Source organism: Cheilinus undulatus, linkage group 9 (assembly GCF_018320785.1).
Source record: "Cheilinus undulatus linkage group 9, ASM1832078v1, whole genome shotgun sequence".
Classification (NCBI taxonomy): domain Eukaryota; kingdom Metazoa; phylum Chordata; class Actinopteri; order Labriformes; family Labridae; genus Cheilinus; species Cheilinus undulatus.
The window spans coordinates 14091612-14107363 of record NC_054873.1 but is presented as its reverse complement, the minus strand read 5'-3'; the positions used below and the strand labels follow the sequence as shown (position 1 = coordinate 14107363).

The window sequence follows — 15752 nt, the reverse complement described above, 5'->3', positions numbered from 1 at the left end:
AACCTCGGTAACGGCTGCGTCACGTGTTTTGCTGCTCTGATTGGCCTGTAAAGATGTGACAGACAGAATGTTCACCCAATCACCCTCTGAGTTTTTTTTCAAAGGCTTTGCCCATACACATCCATCTGGTGTGCCAGGTTAAATCCCACAAGAGTAAGGTAAACTGCTTACCACCTTAACCAGAGGCTGTGGAAAGATGTCGGGATGCCAGTTGGTGAAGACATAAGGACATTATTTCACTACTGTAAAGACTGGAAGCCTAAATGCCTTTTCTTAGATTCTTGATAGGCTATTGGTAAGTAAAAAGTGTCAAAGAATAGGGTGAAAAGGTAAAATATATGATCAAAATGGAGTGAACTCTGGAATTTCATGACAGTCTCCTGTTTGTGTGTTAAACTTGTAAAACCTGTTAAGAGGGGATCAGCTTCCTGCAGTGACAGAAAATACTTAAAAACTCCCCCTGCATGGATACAGCTTCTGTCAGAGCTGATGTCTCTTCAAAGAAAGTTTAACATTGTTAAAAAGCATTCATTGCACATACACAGTATCATCTAAAAGCTAAGTAGAAATGCTGTTTAAAAGTGCTGTAAACAATTTTACACTAACGATCAGCCAGAGTTCAGGGTTTCTTATAGATTTTATTGAAAACATTACAAAAGTATGTGGTGCAGCAGCATATTTCAGTTCATATGATCTCTTACATGTTCACATTTACACAAACCAGGTTGAAAATGGCTTTTACAGCATGTTGTGAATGATCATAATCGAGAGCTTCTACCACCCCCATGTGGCTGCAGGTCAAACTACAACGAACCCGCAAAAAGGCCAAAGGACAAGGTCTTACACTATCATCTTTTTATGTAGTTTTAAACTTAAACACACTGGTTTGTTACACTTTAATACACAATAACTTCACAGTATTGTCCAGTGCACTCTGGTTAGTGATGACAAATGGTTGCATTGCTCTTCCAACATTGTGCTTATTTTGTTTACAGTACATTTACTTCTTTCATATTGCTGCCTTCACTAACAGCGCTAGGATTTAGTTTTTTTAAAGGCTTTGAGGATGACAGTCCAAAGGAAGCACAATGCAACAGTTTGACATCTCTACTCAGAGTGAACTGCACAAAAAGCAGGCTGAAGGTGGATTTATTTCTATTTTTCCTCAAAAAGTATAATCTAGTGAGTTTCTTTGTACTAATTTTAATGTAATCAAGGGAATATATCTTACTATGCACAGTTCTTCTTAAGGGGAGGCCAGGTTTTGTTTCCATCCACAGCTCATTCGGGAGTTAAATTTCTGCAGTCAATTTTAGTGATTTCAGAGCTGATGTGCAAAGTTGAAGCCTGGTTTGTGGTCTTAATTTCCAGTAAAGGAGGGAATAAACAAAATGCCTGAACTTCTACAAGTACTCGGATCATTACAGCACAGGATAACAATAGCAAACTCTGACATCTCTGCTTAACATGGATCTGAATTTCTGTATGTAGAAAAGACAAGTGAAAGACGGAGACATCTGAAGCCTGCATGAACACAAAATTAATTTGCATAAATGACACAAATCACTTTAGTGTTTACAACAAAATAAAGCAATTTATGTTGACCAGAGTATTGTTTGAACAGCAGATTGTGCTGGACTTACATTCACAAGAAATTTACAACATGGTCATTAAACATTAGCCTAATTTACAATGGGACATCTTAGAGCTAGATGAGCAGATCTGCCTAAGGGACGCAATGAGTAACACAAAGAAAGATCAAACTTATTCACTGACAGCGATGTGACTAAATTTTCTGAGGAGCTGATTAAGGACGAGTGAGTCTTTGGACTGGAATGCGATAATCTCTTCTGTTGTTCAATGTAAAGCGTACATTTAATTATTATAAACATTATCAACCAACCTGCTGTTCATTTTCATGGCAAAAAATGTAGGTGCTAGGTGTGAGTGCATCCAATTATGGATAATTCCTTGTTTTTAGATACGAAGTGTAACCTTACAAAGTTGATGATCCTGGTCAGAGAATGACAACACCAGTCATTTTTATTCGAGGAACCATTAGCTTTGAATGGGTTGGGTTGTACAAATACAGCATATACATGAATACCTCCGAAAGGAAGTGCTGTAATTTGCTGGTACAACTTATTTCCAGTTGTAGATTTTTTATTAATTCAACTTTGTTTATAAACAAAAAAAAATCAGAGGTCTTATCTGTGATTATGTATAGACTTGTTTTAGAAGTAGTCACACGAATGGTGGCTTACTTTAGCTTTGTTTGCTTTAGCTTAACTTAACATAGGTCTGCTAGCTATATAATTAATGTTACTACATAAGCCAATGTAAGCAAATTTAGTTAGCTTTAGTAACGTGATGGCTAAAGTTAGCTTTAGCAACATAAGCTTTAAAAAATGTTCCTAAAGCTAACATAGTCATGCAGATAACATATATATACGTGGCTGCTTTGTAACCTTAGCTTTAGCTTTGTTATCTATGTAGCTTATACGGCCACTGGAATTATGTAAACTATGTTTACTGAGTAAGAGTGTTTTCATGGAGGACAAGATTTTATCCTGTTTGCAGACTGTTCACTCAGCTTTTTAAACATTTTGTAATCAGGTTTTGCAGGTCTGGTTTTGAACTTTAAACTTTTGGTATCCAAACCGTTATCTTAACCCTTACCCTAAACGGAAATTTAACCTGATTTTATTTCTGAAGTTTTGGTGTGTGTTCTGTTATTAGATATACGGCATCTCGGACAAGCGGTTGAGAGTGGCCATCAGGAAAAGATTGGTCTGCAGCAGGACTGTCTTGGAGAACATATTTGTCCAGTTTAAACCAAGGTCAGAATACACATTTATCAGAATATACACTATATTCAGTTTGTTTACAGTCTTCTTTCTGGGTGTAATCTATCCCTGTCCCTCTTCCTTCCAACATCACAATGTTGAGTGATTGATTGCATACCTCCATTTAGTCTGTCATGTCTGTTAATCTGAATTTATGGCTCTGTGATCGCCTCATCTGACAGTGATCATCGTTAAGTTTTCCTTAATGATAAATATAATAACTTTACATTGAACAACTTTTTGACCTCTATGACACTCATAAATCACTGAGATGTTTCCATGTTAAGACTGAGAGGCATTCAATATGCAGAAATGAGGAAGGTGCCGTTAAAAACATGACGTTTTTATTTTGGAACCTAAACTCTGGATGTTGACATGAGGGGTCCTATTGGGTTTGAGACTTCTGAAATTCTACATGAGGTTTAGCAGCGGTTTGAAAAGCTCAGGTGAATCTTGGTGGCATTTATGGCTTCAGCAAGAACAAAAATCAAAGCTTTGGCTTGTTGCATGTGCAATATGGCAGCTCTACAGAGCTGAATGTTTCCCAAACTGGAGCACACATCAACATAAACCTTCATTCCCCTCCAGCTGAATCAAGCTCATTCAGACACTGCACAATGTTTGATTTGATTAAAATGAAAGTTAAATAAAAACATTTGGCGTAAAAGGAATCAGAGATCAAATTAACATTCTGATGTGGCTGAATGAGTCGTCAGTCAAACCCAGAATTATTCAGTCCTGTTAAAGCGAAGAAAAATCCTAAATCCTGCTGAATGTGAGCCGACATGTCTCAGCCAATAGGAGCAAAGCTTCCTATGGTGTGATTGTCACAAGGTGCTCATTAGCGTGCAGCTCAGCACCTTAGCTTTAAAAAAGGGACTTGATACAATCTAGTGTTCATCATTGACTTAAACTAGAGAAAGTAACAACAATAACAACAAAACATCTACAAAAATCACCCAGACTTTATCCCAGAACATCAACATTTAAATACCTAGAATATAGTACATCTTCAGCTTTTGCATTTTCTTTTTTTTAAACAGTTATTTCAAGGACAAAGGAAAGAAAGGCTTTGGGCAATTCTTCTTCTTCTGTGTAAGATGAGAGGAGGATCCCAAGTAGTCATAAGGACCTCTGCGGGAATGCGAACCCTGAACTGTAAATAAAAGCTGATACAGTATCCCTAGACATTCATAATGATCATCTCAATAATCTCGACAGTCAATAATGTATGAAAATTAACACAAAAATGTGTATCTTCTAACAAAACAAAAGAGAAATGTATCCTTATTAATTTAGCTGTTATCTGCAGCTTTGCAATGTCGCAACCAAAATGTGGGTTTTATACAGAATATTAATGACCTTCAAAATCTCCTGAATGCTCCAAATTTTCTGTTTGTCTCACCTACACTGCTGTGACTGAACAACACAGAAGAAAGACTATTTACAGAGCTGGGCATGTTACAGATGTCTTCTTTTCTAAGACAAGGGCAGCTGAGAAAATAAAAACCGCTCTACATTATTGGTCAAAATACCTCCGTCCATGTTTATATTTGACATCTCTTTGATTCAGCTTTTCCTTTTTATCCCCTCGTCACCCAGCATCCAAACTAACATATAAATAATACAAAAAATGTACGTTGTCCTGTGTATAATTCCCAACCTTCTTAAAAAATAGCATGAGGTAAATCCCTGTAGTAAGACAATAACTATACAATGCACTGAATGAAAGCCCCTCCTCACCGTTCAATGACTACTCAGTTCATGTAGGCACAAAGAAAGTCTACAGCACGTTCCTGTGTCAGTCTGTTTGCCTCTACATGTGCTTCTTTCAGTCGTCTCAAACCTTGTTGTTTCTCCCTGCAGCTGCAGCTGACTGGACGGTTGCAGCTGTCACTCTTCACGACTTCCTCTGCCGGACTGTGTCGGAGCTGCCATTCAGCTTGCTCCGCCCTGATGGCGTGGAGGCGCTGCCATTGCCCAGGGGGCGCTCTCGGTCTGTGGGGGCTTCTTGTTTGCGTCGGCGGGTCTCTTTGTAACGGAGTGTGATGTCGCTGTGAAAAGATTAAGGAAAAGTTTTAAGAAATCAGGTTACATTTCCTCTCTGCTGGGTTTCTGTTCTATAAGTTTGTTGCCCTTTGTGTTTTGTCTTTTTATGAACTAAGTAAATGGAAAACTAACTTTAAACCTGAATGGTTTTCCATGGGCCTGGTCCAGTCCATCATCACCAACTATCTGGCCTGCACAAACCCTTTTAATAATAGAAATACACACTTCAAACTATTACTATTCTCTGCTTTTCCTTGATAACCATGCAAGTAGACCAATGATATCATTTGTGTATGTTATTGTAAGCCCAACTGCACATTATTTTCAAATTGTGCAGCACTAATAAAGCAAAAATAACATCTTTATGTGCAGTGGGGCACATGGAGGATGTGTGGATGTTATGGCCCTCGGCTTAAGGGCAAGGGGGCTTCTATGCATTTTGCAATAAGGAGAGACTTCCATCTAGCCACTCTGCCATAAGCCCTGATTGGCAGAGGGCTGAAGTGATGCTTGTCCTTCTAGAACTTGGTCCCATCTCCATACAGGATCTTTGGATCTCTGGAGCTCAGACAGAGTGACCATCAGGTTCGAGGTCACCTCTCTTACTAAGGCCCTTCTCCCCCTTCTCAGTTTGGCCAGGTGACCAGACTAGAACTCCAACTAACTCGGACTAGCTTTGAAACAGGTACAGAGCCAGTGGAGCTTTAATAATTGAGCAGATTAACTATTAGAAATTCTGCAGTGGTGATTAAATTCTTTATTGTTTTAGTTTTGATTTATTCCTCTGCAAATAGATTGTATATGCTCAAAAAATTGAAGGAAAAGAGGATGAGAATTTTTTCTGTTATTTCTTTCCCCATCTTTTCTCAAAGCGACATGACTTTCAGTCTTTCCGTTCCAAGAGCAGGTTAGGAAATCCTCAGTGAGAAAAAAAATGAACAACCTGATGTTTACAAGACACCGCCAGCTATGACACTGTCCAAATAATTAGTGTTGTTCTGCAAAAATATTTTCACTCAGACCTAAGAGAACCTAAATGGCATGCTTCTGTGTCTATGATTCACTGAGGATGAATGAAAAAGGTGCACTGTGAGATATTGGTTAATATTATGGCTACGTCCATCATAGGAGCTGGCATGCTGACTGGCAGTAAGTCAGTGGGTGTTTGTGCGTGTAAGTTAAACACTTCCTCTGGGTTTCACTCAATAATCTCTCAATGGTCACCTCTAGAGCGTCAGCACAAGCTGGCTGTTAGTGCTCCCTAACAGCTGAGAGAAAAGGATGTGAAGGTAAACTGTAAAAATGATGATTAAAGACCGGAGACAGGAACTTTAAAGTGCCATGCAGCAGGAGGGTTTATATGAAGGGTTATCTGTTTGTGATGATGGTGCCAAAGATGACCTGAGTTTGAGTCAAGATTTAAACAGTGCTGCATAAAAAGAAAATATGTAGCACTGCTGACAAAATGGAGTGGATGGAGCAAAGCACCTCTCCTATACCTACCTCACTGGACATGGACATTACTGCTGAGCAAGAGAAAGATGGATTATGAAGGAGGGGAGGAGAAAAGGAGGGAGAATGGGAAGAAAATATACAAGAAGCTTAGCATGCTTGGGATACAGGGCTCAACAGAGGGAGAACTTAACAGACATATAGCTGAAATTGGTATATTGTAAAAGATCATGAGCTGAAGAAGAAAAATAAATCACAGTGGGTAACTTCATGAACTAGGGGTAAACTTTAAAAAAACATGCTGCATTTCAACTAGGGATGCAGGTTATTGGATGTCAGAAGATATCCCAACATGCCAATTTTTCCAATCTCATTTAGCCGACACGATACACTCACACTGTTTTTTATGAGATGCACGATATTGCCAGCAAAATATCAGTGTCAGCAGATATGAACATTTCTGCCAATACTTTAAACCAATATTTTGTAAATGTATATATACAGGGCTTAACAAATTTATTAGACCACCCTAACCCTAACCAAAGTAAGGTTTATGCCACAGCTGCCCTAAATTAACAGCACTGGTAATTACCAAAATCATTTCTTATGTTTCCGCAATGGTTAATACACCAATATGTAGAAGCTCTTTAACCCAAATGATATTTTAATGCTAGAATATCATTATTATTGTTACCCATTAATTTTCAAATTTACTGATTTACAAAAAAAAAAAAAAAAAGAAAAAATAGTAAAGCACATTAATATTTCTTGATTAATATGTCAAACTATAGTTATTTACTTGCATTCCTGAACAGAAAAATGAGTTTTATCGGTTCAATTTTATCCTTGATTAATTTCTGACTTCTCAGAGAAGCCCAGTGAGCCGGCTCAAATTTGGGTGAATTCAGTTTGAAATTGGTAAAACGCTGAGAGCTCACTGAAAATGAAAGAGTCTGCATTAAAGCACTTCATGATGCTGGATTGTCTCTGAGACAAATATGACAGGTGGTGTAATAAATTTGTAAAGCACTGTACATCTGTCTATATCAGCTGTAAATTTTGGCCAAATGAGCAAATTGGTGGAGTTTTAGGCTGGACTAACAGACCTACATAAGCTGAAGTCTTTTTCTTTGTTCCTCGTCATTCCTTACACCTTAAAGTGTGTTTTAAGATCTGAAATTGTAAATTGGCTCATTTTGAAACGTTAAATTGTGTGTTTTAAGGACTTAAGTTTAAGGTCTGAACTACATTTAAATATTGGTAGTAACGTATTGGCTCAAACTATTTTGTAAATGTCAGCATATTTAATACCAGCACAATGATACGATATATCAGTGAATACACTGCCAGAGACCTACATCTATTTTCAGTGGACAACAAAGTCAGAGAGCAGTGGTTCCCAACCTTTATTCCTTATGCCTATTTTAAGCCTAATGCACACTTACAGCACTTTTTTTTTGCACACATTGTAATATTTTAAGTGCAATTGCTGTTTAATAAATGCAAACATCACTTTTTCAAAATCTTCATTTGCTTTGTTTTGCTTGTTTTTTTGAGACTTCAATAAATGCCACAGTGGACTTGTTACTGAGGTCTTAGCATATTGTGAGATTCTGATACCGTTACATCCCTTGCAGATACCAATATTTTGTTCATAATATTGTGCATACCTAATTTAAACAGTATTTTGCCTATAAAAAATGTTTATCAAAGAGCAAGAACTTCAATTAAAGGTCTGTATAACAGCAGAAAAGCTGAACTGATTTTTACACCCTTTCTGTCTCCAAATCTATTGTACATCAATTAACAGGTATCAGAAAAATCACCACCAAAAACCTCCAGATTTCCACCCTAATAAAAGAAAAACACTCATATGCTAAAATAATCTGCAGCTTAAAACTAAGTCCAGGTCAGAAAATGTTTGCCTACCACTGTCCTAGCAGTTTTTAAGGGAATGGTTGGAATTGTGGGCTTTCGTGACTTGAAAGTTGTTTTAAAACTAATTTTTATTCACTTGAAAGCCAGTCTGATTCCCTTTTTTTTCCTCAATGGCTTCTTACCGGATGAAAAACCTCCACAGAGTCCAGATGAAGATCAGGACAAGTCCTAAAAACCAGCACTGCATGACGAAGAAAGGGATGGGCAGCATGATGGTGTTGGGGTCATACTTGACCACGATAAGGAACTCCGTCACTGTGATGGCCGCCACAAGCCACGCCTGCTGACCCAACTTCTTGTGGAACTTCCTGATGAGTGAGAAAAAGCATTGTAAAAGAAGTTTCTTAACTACAACATTTGATCCTGATGTGAGTAACAGCAAAAGACTCGGGTTAAAACTAACTACTCTTTTAATTACAGACCTATCTTCTGCTGTGCAGTTTTAGATTCTGCAGATAACTCTCAGATAACTCACAGATAACTCTCTTCCCTACAAAGAGATGTAAAAAGCCATTTATATAGAGACAGGCAGAGATGCTTGCCTTCTGTTTGCAGTTTTAATTACAGCCTGAACTATCAGTTCATCATGGCCTAAAACTCTCAGGGAAAAATCAACAATCTGAGATTGTTTCAAGCAAATACATTTGAATGCTTTGGGAATGTCACAGCACTGTCTTTTTGACGATTGAGAGTCAGCACCAAACAAAATTTAGTACATCTCTATAGCTCTGTCATGAATCAGTAGTAAATAAACTGTATGCATCTTTTGACTCACAACCTATAAACTAAACAAACCCATATAACCCCAGCAGTTAACTTCAGGCTGCCGCTACTCACGGGTCATCCATAAAGTCGTAGATTTCCCTCATGGCCACACCTCCCACATTGACAAAAAAGACCAGCCGAAGCAGCACCAGGTAGTGTTCAGGAGGCATCCATAATACAAACTTCAGGTAGAAAGTGTTCAGCTCAGCCAGGAGGAACTGAGAAGAGACAACATAACCATCCCAAGAATATAACATTATTAAACCCTGTAATTACTCATTTATGAGTAAAAAGGCAGTGCATTTTTGTTTGTGGTTATGGTAGAAAGTGTATGAATAAAGTCCAACTGTTTATGACTATAAAGAGAAAAGGGCTCTCATAAAATGGAGCCTGAACCTGCCATGAGCCACAAAGTATGAGATCCATCAAAACAACCCGGATAGTAAAATATGCTGACCAGTAAGTAAACCCTGACACATGATCACCAACATTTTAGAGGGAAATTGTCCACATTTGAGCAGGTGAATTAAAGCTTGATTGTACATTGCTTAACAAATTTATTAGAGCACCTGTCATATTTGTCTCAGAGACCATCCAGCATCATGAAGTGCTTTAATGCAGACTCTTTCATTTTCAGTGAGCTCTCCACGTTTTACCATTTTGAACAGGAATTTCAAACTGAATTCACCTTTTTATACCCAAATTTGAGCCGGCTTACTGGGCTTCTCTGAGAAGTCAGAAATTAACCAAGCATAACATTGAACCACTAAAACTAATTTTTCTGTTCAGGATTGCAAGTAAATAACTACAATTTGACATATTAATCAAGAAATAATAACGTGCTTTACTATTTTTTCAGGTTTTTTGTAAATCAGTAAATTTGAAAATTCAAGGATAACAATAATAATGATATTTTAGCATTAAAAATATCATTTGGGTTAAAGAGCTTCTACATATTGGTGTATTAACCATTGCAGAAACATAAAAATGATTTTGGTAATTACCAATGCTGTAAATTTAGGGCTGCTCTGGCATAAACCTTACTTTGGGTGGTGGTCTAATAAATTTGTTAAGCACTGTATATCCTCACCTCTGAAACATCTCATTCCACTAAACAGCAAACTTTATACTACAATCAATGCCAGCATAAACCTTAAAACCAACACTTTCATTTTTATGTGTGTCCAGTTGACAATATTTTTCTTTTAATGGGAATATTTGTCTTCAAACATAATTAACAGTCATAGCTCAGGCTGGGTTCACAAGGATAAAAATAGAAACTTGGCAAACAATGGATTTTTTAGCACTGCAAAAGGAGCGAGTCAATGCAGCAGCAGCATGATGTAGGCCTGTTTTTCTTTTTTGTTACCCTCCTGCTGTCACGTATATACAGTACATGTTGTCGAACCACTCTTTCATTCACAAACACCTCCACGTCTGTGTCAGAAAGTTTCATTTATTTGCTTTTCTTCCAGTTGCCTGTGATTCATTGCTGAAAACCTACCGGCAGCTAATTTATATCTATTTCTATTTATAGGGAGGCAGATCTATAAAATACTCCTTTAAATTCTTTGTGTTTAGGCTTGCTAATTTTGTCTCAAACGCCTTGAAAAGGAGACTAAATAATCTGTTTAGTTAGTCTTTAGTTTGTCTTTGTTCTCCTTTTCTGTTCCATGATCATGAACAAATGTAACATGCTCTCTGCTCCTGGGTAGGTTTAATTTGTGGTTTCTAATTTGTTGTGTTTTTGGTCTACATACATTTTAAGTGTTTGATTCTGCAATCTATTCTATAAATGTGACACCAGAACAGCTCTTACCATGAAGATGATACCTAAAACAGCAAGCCAGCGTCGAAGGTTTGACGCAGGTTTCCATTCAAACTTCACCCAACTGTACGGTGTAAACTGGAATGCAATACGCTTTATCTTCCCCCTAGATCAGACAGAGCAGGGATGTGGTTAGAAATAAACATCTAAAGCACTCTAAAGTGGAGGTGAGCAACATATCAAGGATACTTGAAAGACATGACCCCAGTTAGAGTTTTATAAAGGTGGAAGATAATAATAAATATATAAATTAAGCTATATTATGCCTTTCTTATAGATAGAACAGGGGATAGAATCGAACACTGATGAGACAGGCCAGATTTTAACCCTTGCTGGCTATATCGAGGACAACAGCCATCAAAATATATACTTTAAATATAAGGATCATCACTGAAAAAGTCTGCTATTAGCTGTGTAAGTTTGGACTTGTGATAGTGGGTTCATAACATTTTAAATATACAGAGTCTAGTGTCAAAGAGACGGGTGTTTTCAGGCTTTTATGCAGTTTTCGTTGAAAGTCTTACTTGTATGTTGGAATGTTCCAGAGTCCCTGCCACTGGTAGGGCTTCATCGACAGCCAAGCCAGAGTCTTCATGCCGCAGTAGATTCCCAGACCGTTACACACCAACACATCCATGATCCACTTGAGGGATAAAACATAATTTAATCACGAATTTAAAAAGGGAAAAGAAGACCCCCACTGTTGTGATCCATATATAAATAAACCAATATGGTCTGGTGAGTGTGTAGATTTTAACTGCTTAAACTGATCATGCACAACTGATGACACCTTAAACCTAGAAAGGTTTGTCAGAATTTTTTTTTTTTTCTTTTCTTTTTTTAAATCAGAATAAGTCCAGGTTTCATCTATCCTCTGAGCAGCATGACCTTTGGCTTTAAGATCTTTTTAATATCTTTTATAATTCTAGAAGATAATTCTAATCCTATTAATAAAAACGTGTACCTTTACCACATCTCTTGTAAACGAGCAACAATGTTTACTTCTTTTTTTATTCACAATGTAAATATTCATCTGTGTGCATTCTGTTAGTTTTCTCTATGTTTTCTTGCGGTGTTATTACCTCCGCCAAGGAGGTTATGTGATTGGCAGGGTTTGTTTGTTAGTTTGTTTGTTTGTTAGCAACATAACTCAAAAATGGATGGATGGATTTTGATGAAATTTTCAGGAAATGTCACAAATGGCATAAGGAAGAACTGATTAGATTTTGGGAGTGAACAGGATCACTGTCTGGATCCAGGAATTTTTTAAAGGATTCTGTACTACTGGGAGATAGAGCTAATAGCGGAGGTCTGCACTCTCACAGTGCTTTTCTAGTTTTATTTCCTGCAATTATTTGTGTCAGAATCAGAACGCCTGGTTTCCAACATCACTTAACTTATTACTTAATTACTCTCACAAATCTAAACAGCACAAATTAAACTGTTTTAAAACTGCAGCAGCCAGCAGGTATCATGAGGTACCAGTGCAAAAATAAAATCATAATGCTGGATAGGTCCTTCATAAAGAAACTGGAACTATAACCAGCTGCACTGTTCTGTTTACAACCTGCACTTGTGTGCTTGTGATCTGATGTGCAATACATACTGTATGCTGTTGTGATTTTCTGTTTTCATGTGGACTCTACTGTGTAGCACTTGAAGTTCAAGACAATTACACCTTTGCGACATGGTGTATCTTATTGTATATATGGGGTTTTGTCCATTCACTTCAACAGTTTGACAACATTTTTCTTGTTCTCATCTCTCGTTTCTGTTTTGAAATTGACTCCTGGCCTGCAGTCACACTGACTTTGTGGATGTTTGTTCATTGCATATTAATCACCACTGTGAAAACATGCCAAATTCTAATTACTTTCCCCACTGTTTAATTAAACACACTATCAGTGCATGCATTTAAGTGTCTTTATGATCTGTACACCTTCATGTACAAATTGCTGTCTTATTAACTAATTCTTAATCACACATACACACTACTGTGCTAATTTGGAACAAACTGGACTTTAGTACAAGTTCAGCAAATTTAACACCAATCTGTTCATCAGATGAACGCAGGATCACTAAATATATGATAAAAAAAAAATTCTGTCTGGAGAAAAGAAGTGCGTCATGTGTAACATAAATGTCATTCATTTACTAATCTTGAATTAGCAAAGATAAAGTTTCTTCAAATTATATTTTTGATCTTACTGACCTTTGCATTTATCATTATCTATTTAATCTTCACAATACTTTTAATATGCTTTTACTTTATTAGACTTTGAAAGATTTATTTTCTATTTTTAACATAATAATTTTCTAGATCTACTGGAATTTGTCCCCTATGTGGTACTGTTTTGACTTGTCTTCACAAATCTTTTTTAGGGATCATACCTGTTCTTTTTAATGGTATAATGTCTGGTGAGGTCACAAGTGAGCAGAGCCAATACTTCAATATAGCTGCATTTCCACCAGGTGGTCCGGTTTGACTGAATATGGTTTGGTCCGGTAAACAAACACCCGTATCCTCATTTGGTGTTTTTTTTTCCCATGTTTTTTTTTTTTAACAGATTACCTAAAGTAAAAAGAAGTAAATGAATCACTCCAACATTAGGAAACAACTGATCTAAAGCTTCGTAATTATTAAACTTTGACATTAATTCAGTTCTACATCCAACACTGATGAACCAGGCTGTGTGCGCCTTCAGGCTCTGATTTTTGTGCTTGAAATCAGGTCCAAATAATGTCAGGAAACTCGATTTGTGGTCACATATCAATGTCAAAGGTCCACTGTGTCTTTAAGGAAACAGTATAGATCTCTGACAAGTCCAAATATCCCTAATTTAAGCGGATATGAGTCTGTTTTTCTCCCCTTTGAAGTATGTGATAAACTGAACCAGACTGCTCAGTCAAAACAACTGTTATAACAAAACTATTATCAAGACGAGACTCTCTTCGTCAGCTTCATACTGCTGTACAAATCCCTTAACTCTCCTGTACTTTTCAAAAGTGTTTTGTCTCACTGCTTACAGCTGTCTCCAAGACAAAACTCGTCTCCTTGCACTGACAAAAGCTGCAGACCAAGAATCAGGCAGACTATCCTAAGCCTCAGTATCTTTCATTGTTGTCACATTTGATATCACAGCAGTTTCCTGCAGCCACACTGTGACAGCCACTCCTACACTGAGGAGGCTCAATCAAAGTATATACTAAAATAGAAAACAAAGAGCCCGGTGCCAAAACCAAGGAGAATCAAGCCAAGTCAAGCTGGTATAACACAAGTGAAAATGCACCATGTGTTAAACGTTTTTCTTTTTTTTTTTTATGTTGTAAGCTCCCTTTAAAATGAAACTCTTGTTAAAATCTAATTTATTTGGAGGGCACAGCTGTTCATCATCAGTGAGCAGAGGAGAATAGCAGTATTATTTATACGTACGTGGTCCCACCAGCACTCAGAGAAGTTAGGTAACTGGTGCTCCAGGCTGTATTCCAGGAACTCAAACATGACACTGATTATCATGCACATCCACCAATCTCGGATCATCAGAGTCTGAGGAAGAGCAGAGAGCAGAGGAGAGGGTGAGTAGGAGTACGAGAGTAGTGGGGAGTGGGAGGAGGTCAGAGAATTACCGCTGAAAGATGCTTCACATTTTTCCATTGCTGTAAATCTAACAGAGCGCTGGTTCTGAGTTCAGGCAGAAAACTGGTTTATTAAAAAAAGCGCTTATCAGTTTAAAAGATAGATTTTTAAACAAAGTGACCTCCCTGTCAGGATCAAAGATTCTTTATTCGCCAATAAATTTGAGTTTTTTTTTTTTTTTTTTAAACTCTAGTTGGTAACGGTATATTCAGATGGCCAAAATCTTGCAGAGCAAAACCGATCTCTGGCTCTCCAAATGTTTTCAATTATGAGTCATGTGAAGAACTGTTGACTTGTTGTCATTCCCTGCATGCCAAGGCATCATTGTTGCATCATGAGGCAAACGCCTTCAAGACACAGTGACTGGCAGATATTCAGCCTAGATTTGGCAGCTGACACAGCTACAGATTGCTCTTTGTGTCAGTAGCAGTAACACGAGTCAGAGCCAGTCAATAAGAGCACACACAGGTGATCAGCCTACTTCATTCAAACCTACCTTGATATACCATCCCAGGAAGTGAGCTGGAACAAAGCCATCCATCTTGTCCTGCAGAGAGAAATCAACAGTATGAAAAGTTTTCCTTCCTATTTGTCATGTAAAAGGAAGTTCATACAATCATTCAGTAGCATATTTTTAACATTTAACATCATCTGGCAACATTGGAGCACTGTAAAGAAGTTTATCTGAAATACATTTAACTATGCTAACTGCTGGGTAAATTAAAAACAGCTTGCCAGAGTAAGTAAACATAAAAATATCCAGGAAACAAAATTTTGCTGAAAAAACAGTAGTGAGTACTTCAAAAACAGAAATATATTCAGCAAAAACAATCACCAAATCAATCATTTTTTAATTTATTCTTAATCTAACGTGTCTTAAAATCTAATCTTAATCTCCCATGGCTAAAATAGAGCCTGTGTAGTGGTCTGTCTGCATGGTGTACTCTGGAGCTAATCGTGCCAATCCTAGTCAGTGCTTGTGTTTTCATAACGTGTGGCCATCCAGCTCTGGCCCATGCTAGAAGCACCACTCATCTCTGCTCCACTCAGGCATCTTTCAGGCCAAAAACTGAGGCTGCAGTGTGGTGTACATTTGGTGATTAAGCTGCCTGAGGGCACCATTGGACAGGATGGAGGACTGACACAATCCTCGTTGTGCTCTGGATGTCTTTGCATATTACCAGGGACATGGGAAAATAATCTGTTGAAAAAAGTCTACACCTTTAGGGTAGGTTTG

At 37.5% G+C, this 15752-nt stretch overlaps 1 protein-coding gene across 2 annotated transcripts in view; it reads right to left on the bottom strand.

The window, feature by feature from the left end:
- Nucleotides 1-618: 618 nt before the first annotated feature.
- Nucleotides 619-15752, bottom strand: part of ptdss2 (phosphatidylserine synthase 2) — a 37027-nt gene continuing 21893 nt past the window's right edge. For both annotated transcript variants that reach the window (XM_041795677.1, XM_041795676.1), the window contains exons 7-13: nt 15012-15062; nt 14312-14425; nt 11403-11521; nt 10870-10984; nt 9123-9268; nt 8408-8593; nt 619-4900 (exon numbers count right to left, since the gene is read on the bottom strand). In XM_041795677.1, the coding sequence (XP_041651611.1) occupies nt 4747-4900; nt 8408-8593; nt 9123-9268; nt 10870-10984; nt 11403-11521; nt 14312-14425; nt 15012-15062 (885 nt within the window). In that variant the 3' untranslated portion in view covers nt 619-4746. The remainder of the gene's footprint in view (nt 4901-8407; nt 8594-9122; nt 9269-10869; nt 10985-11402; nt 11522-14311; nt 14426-15011; nt 15063-15752) is intronic.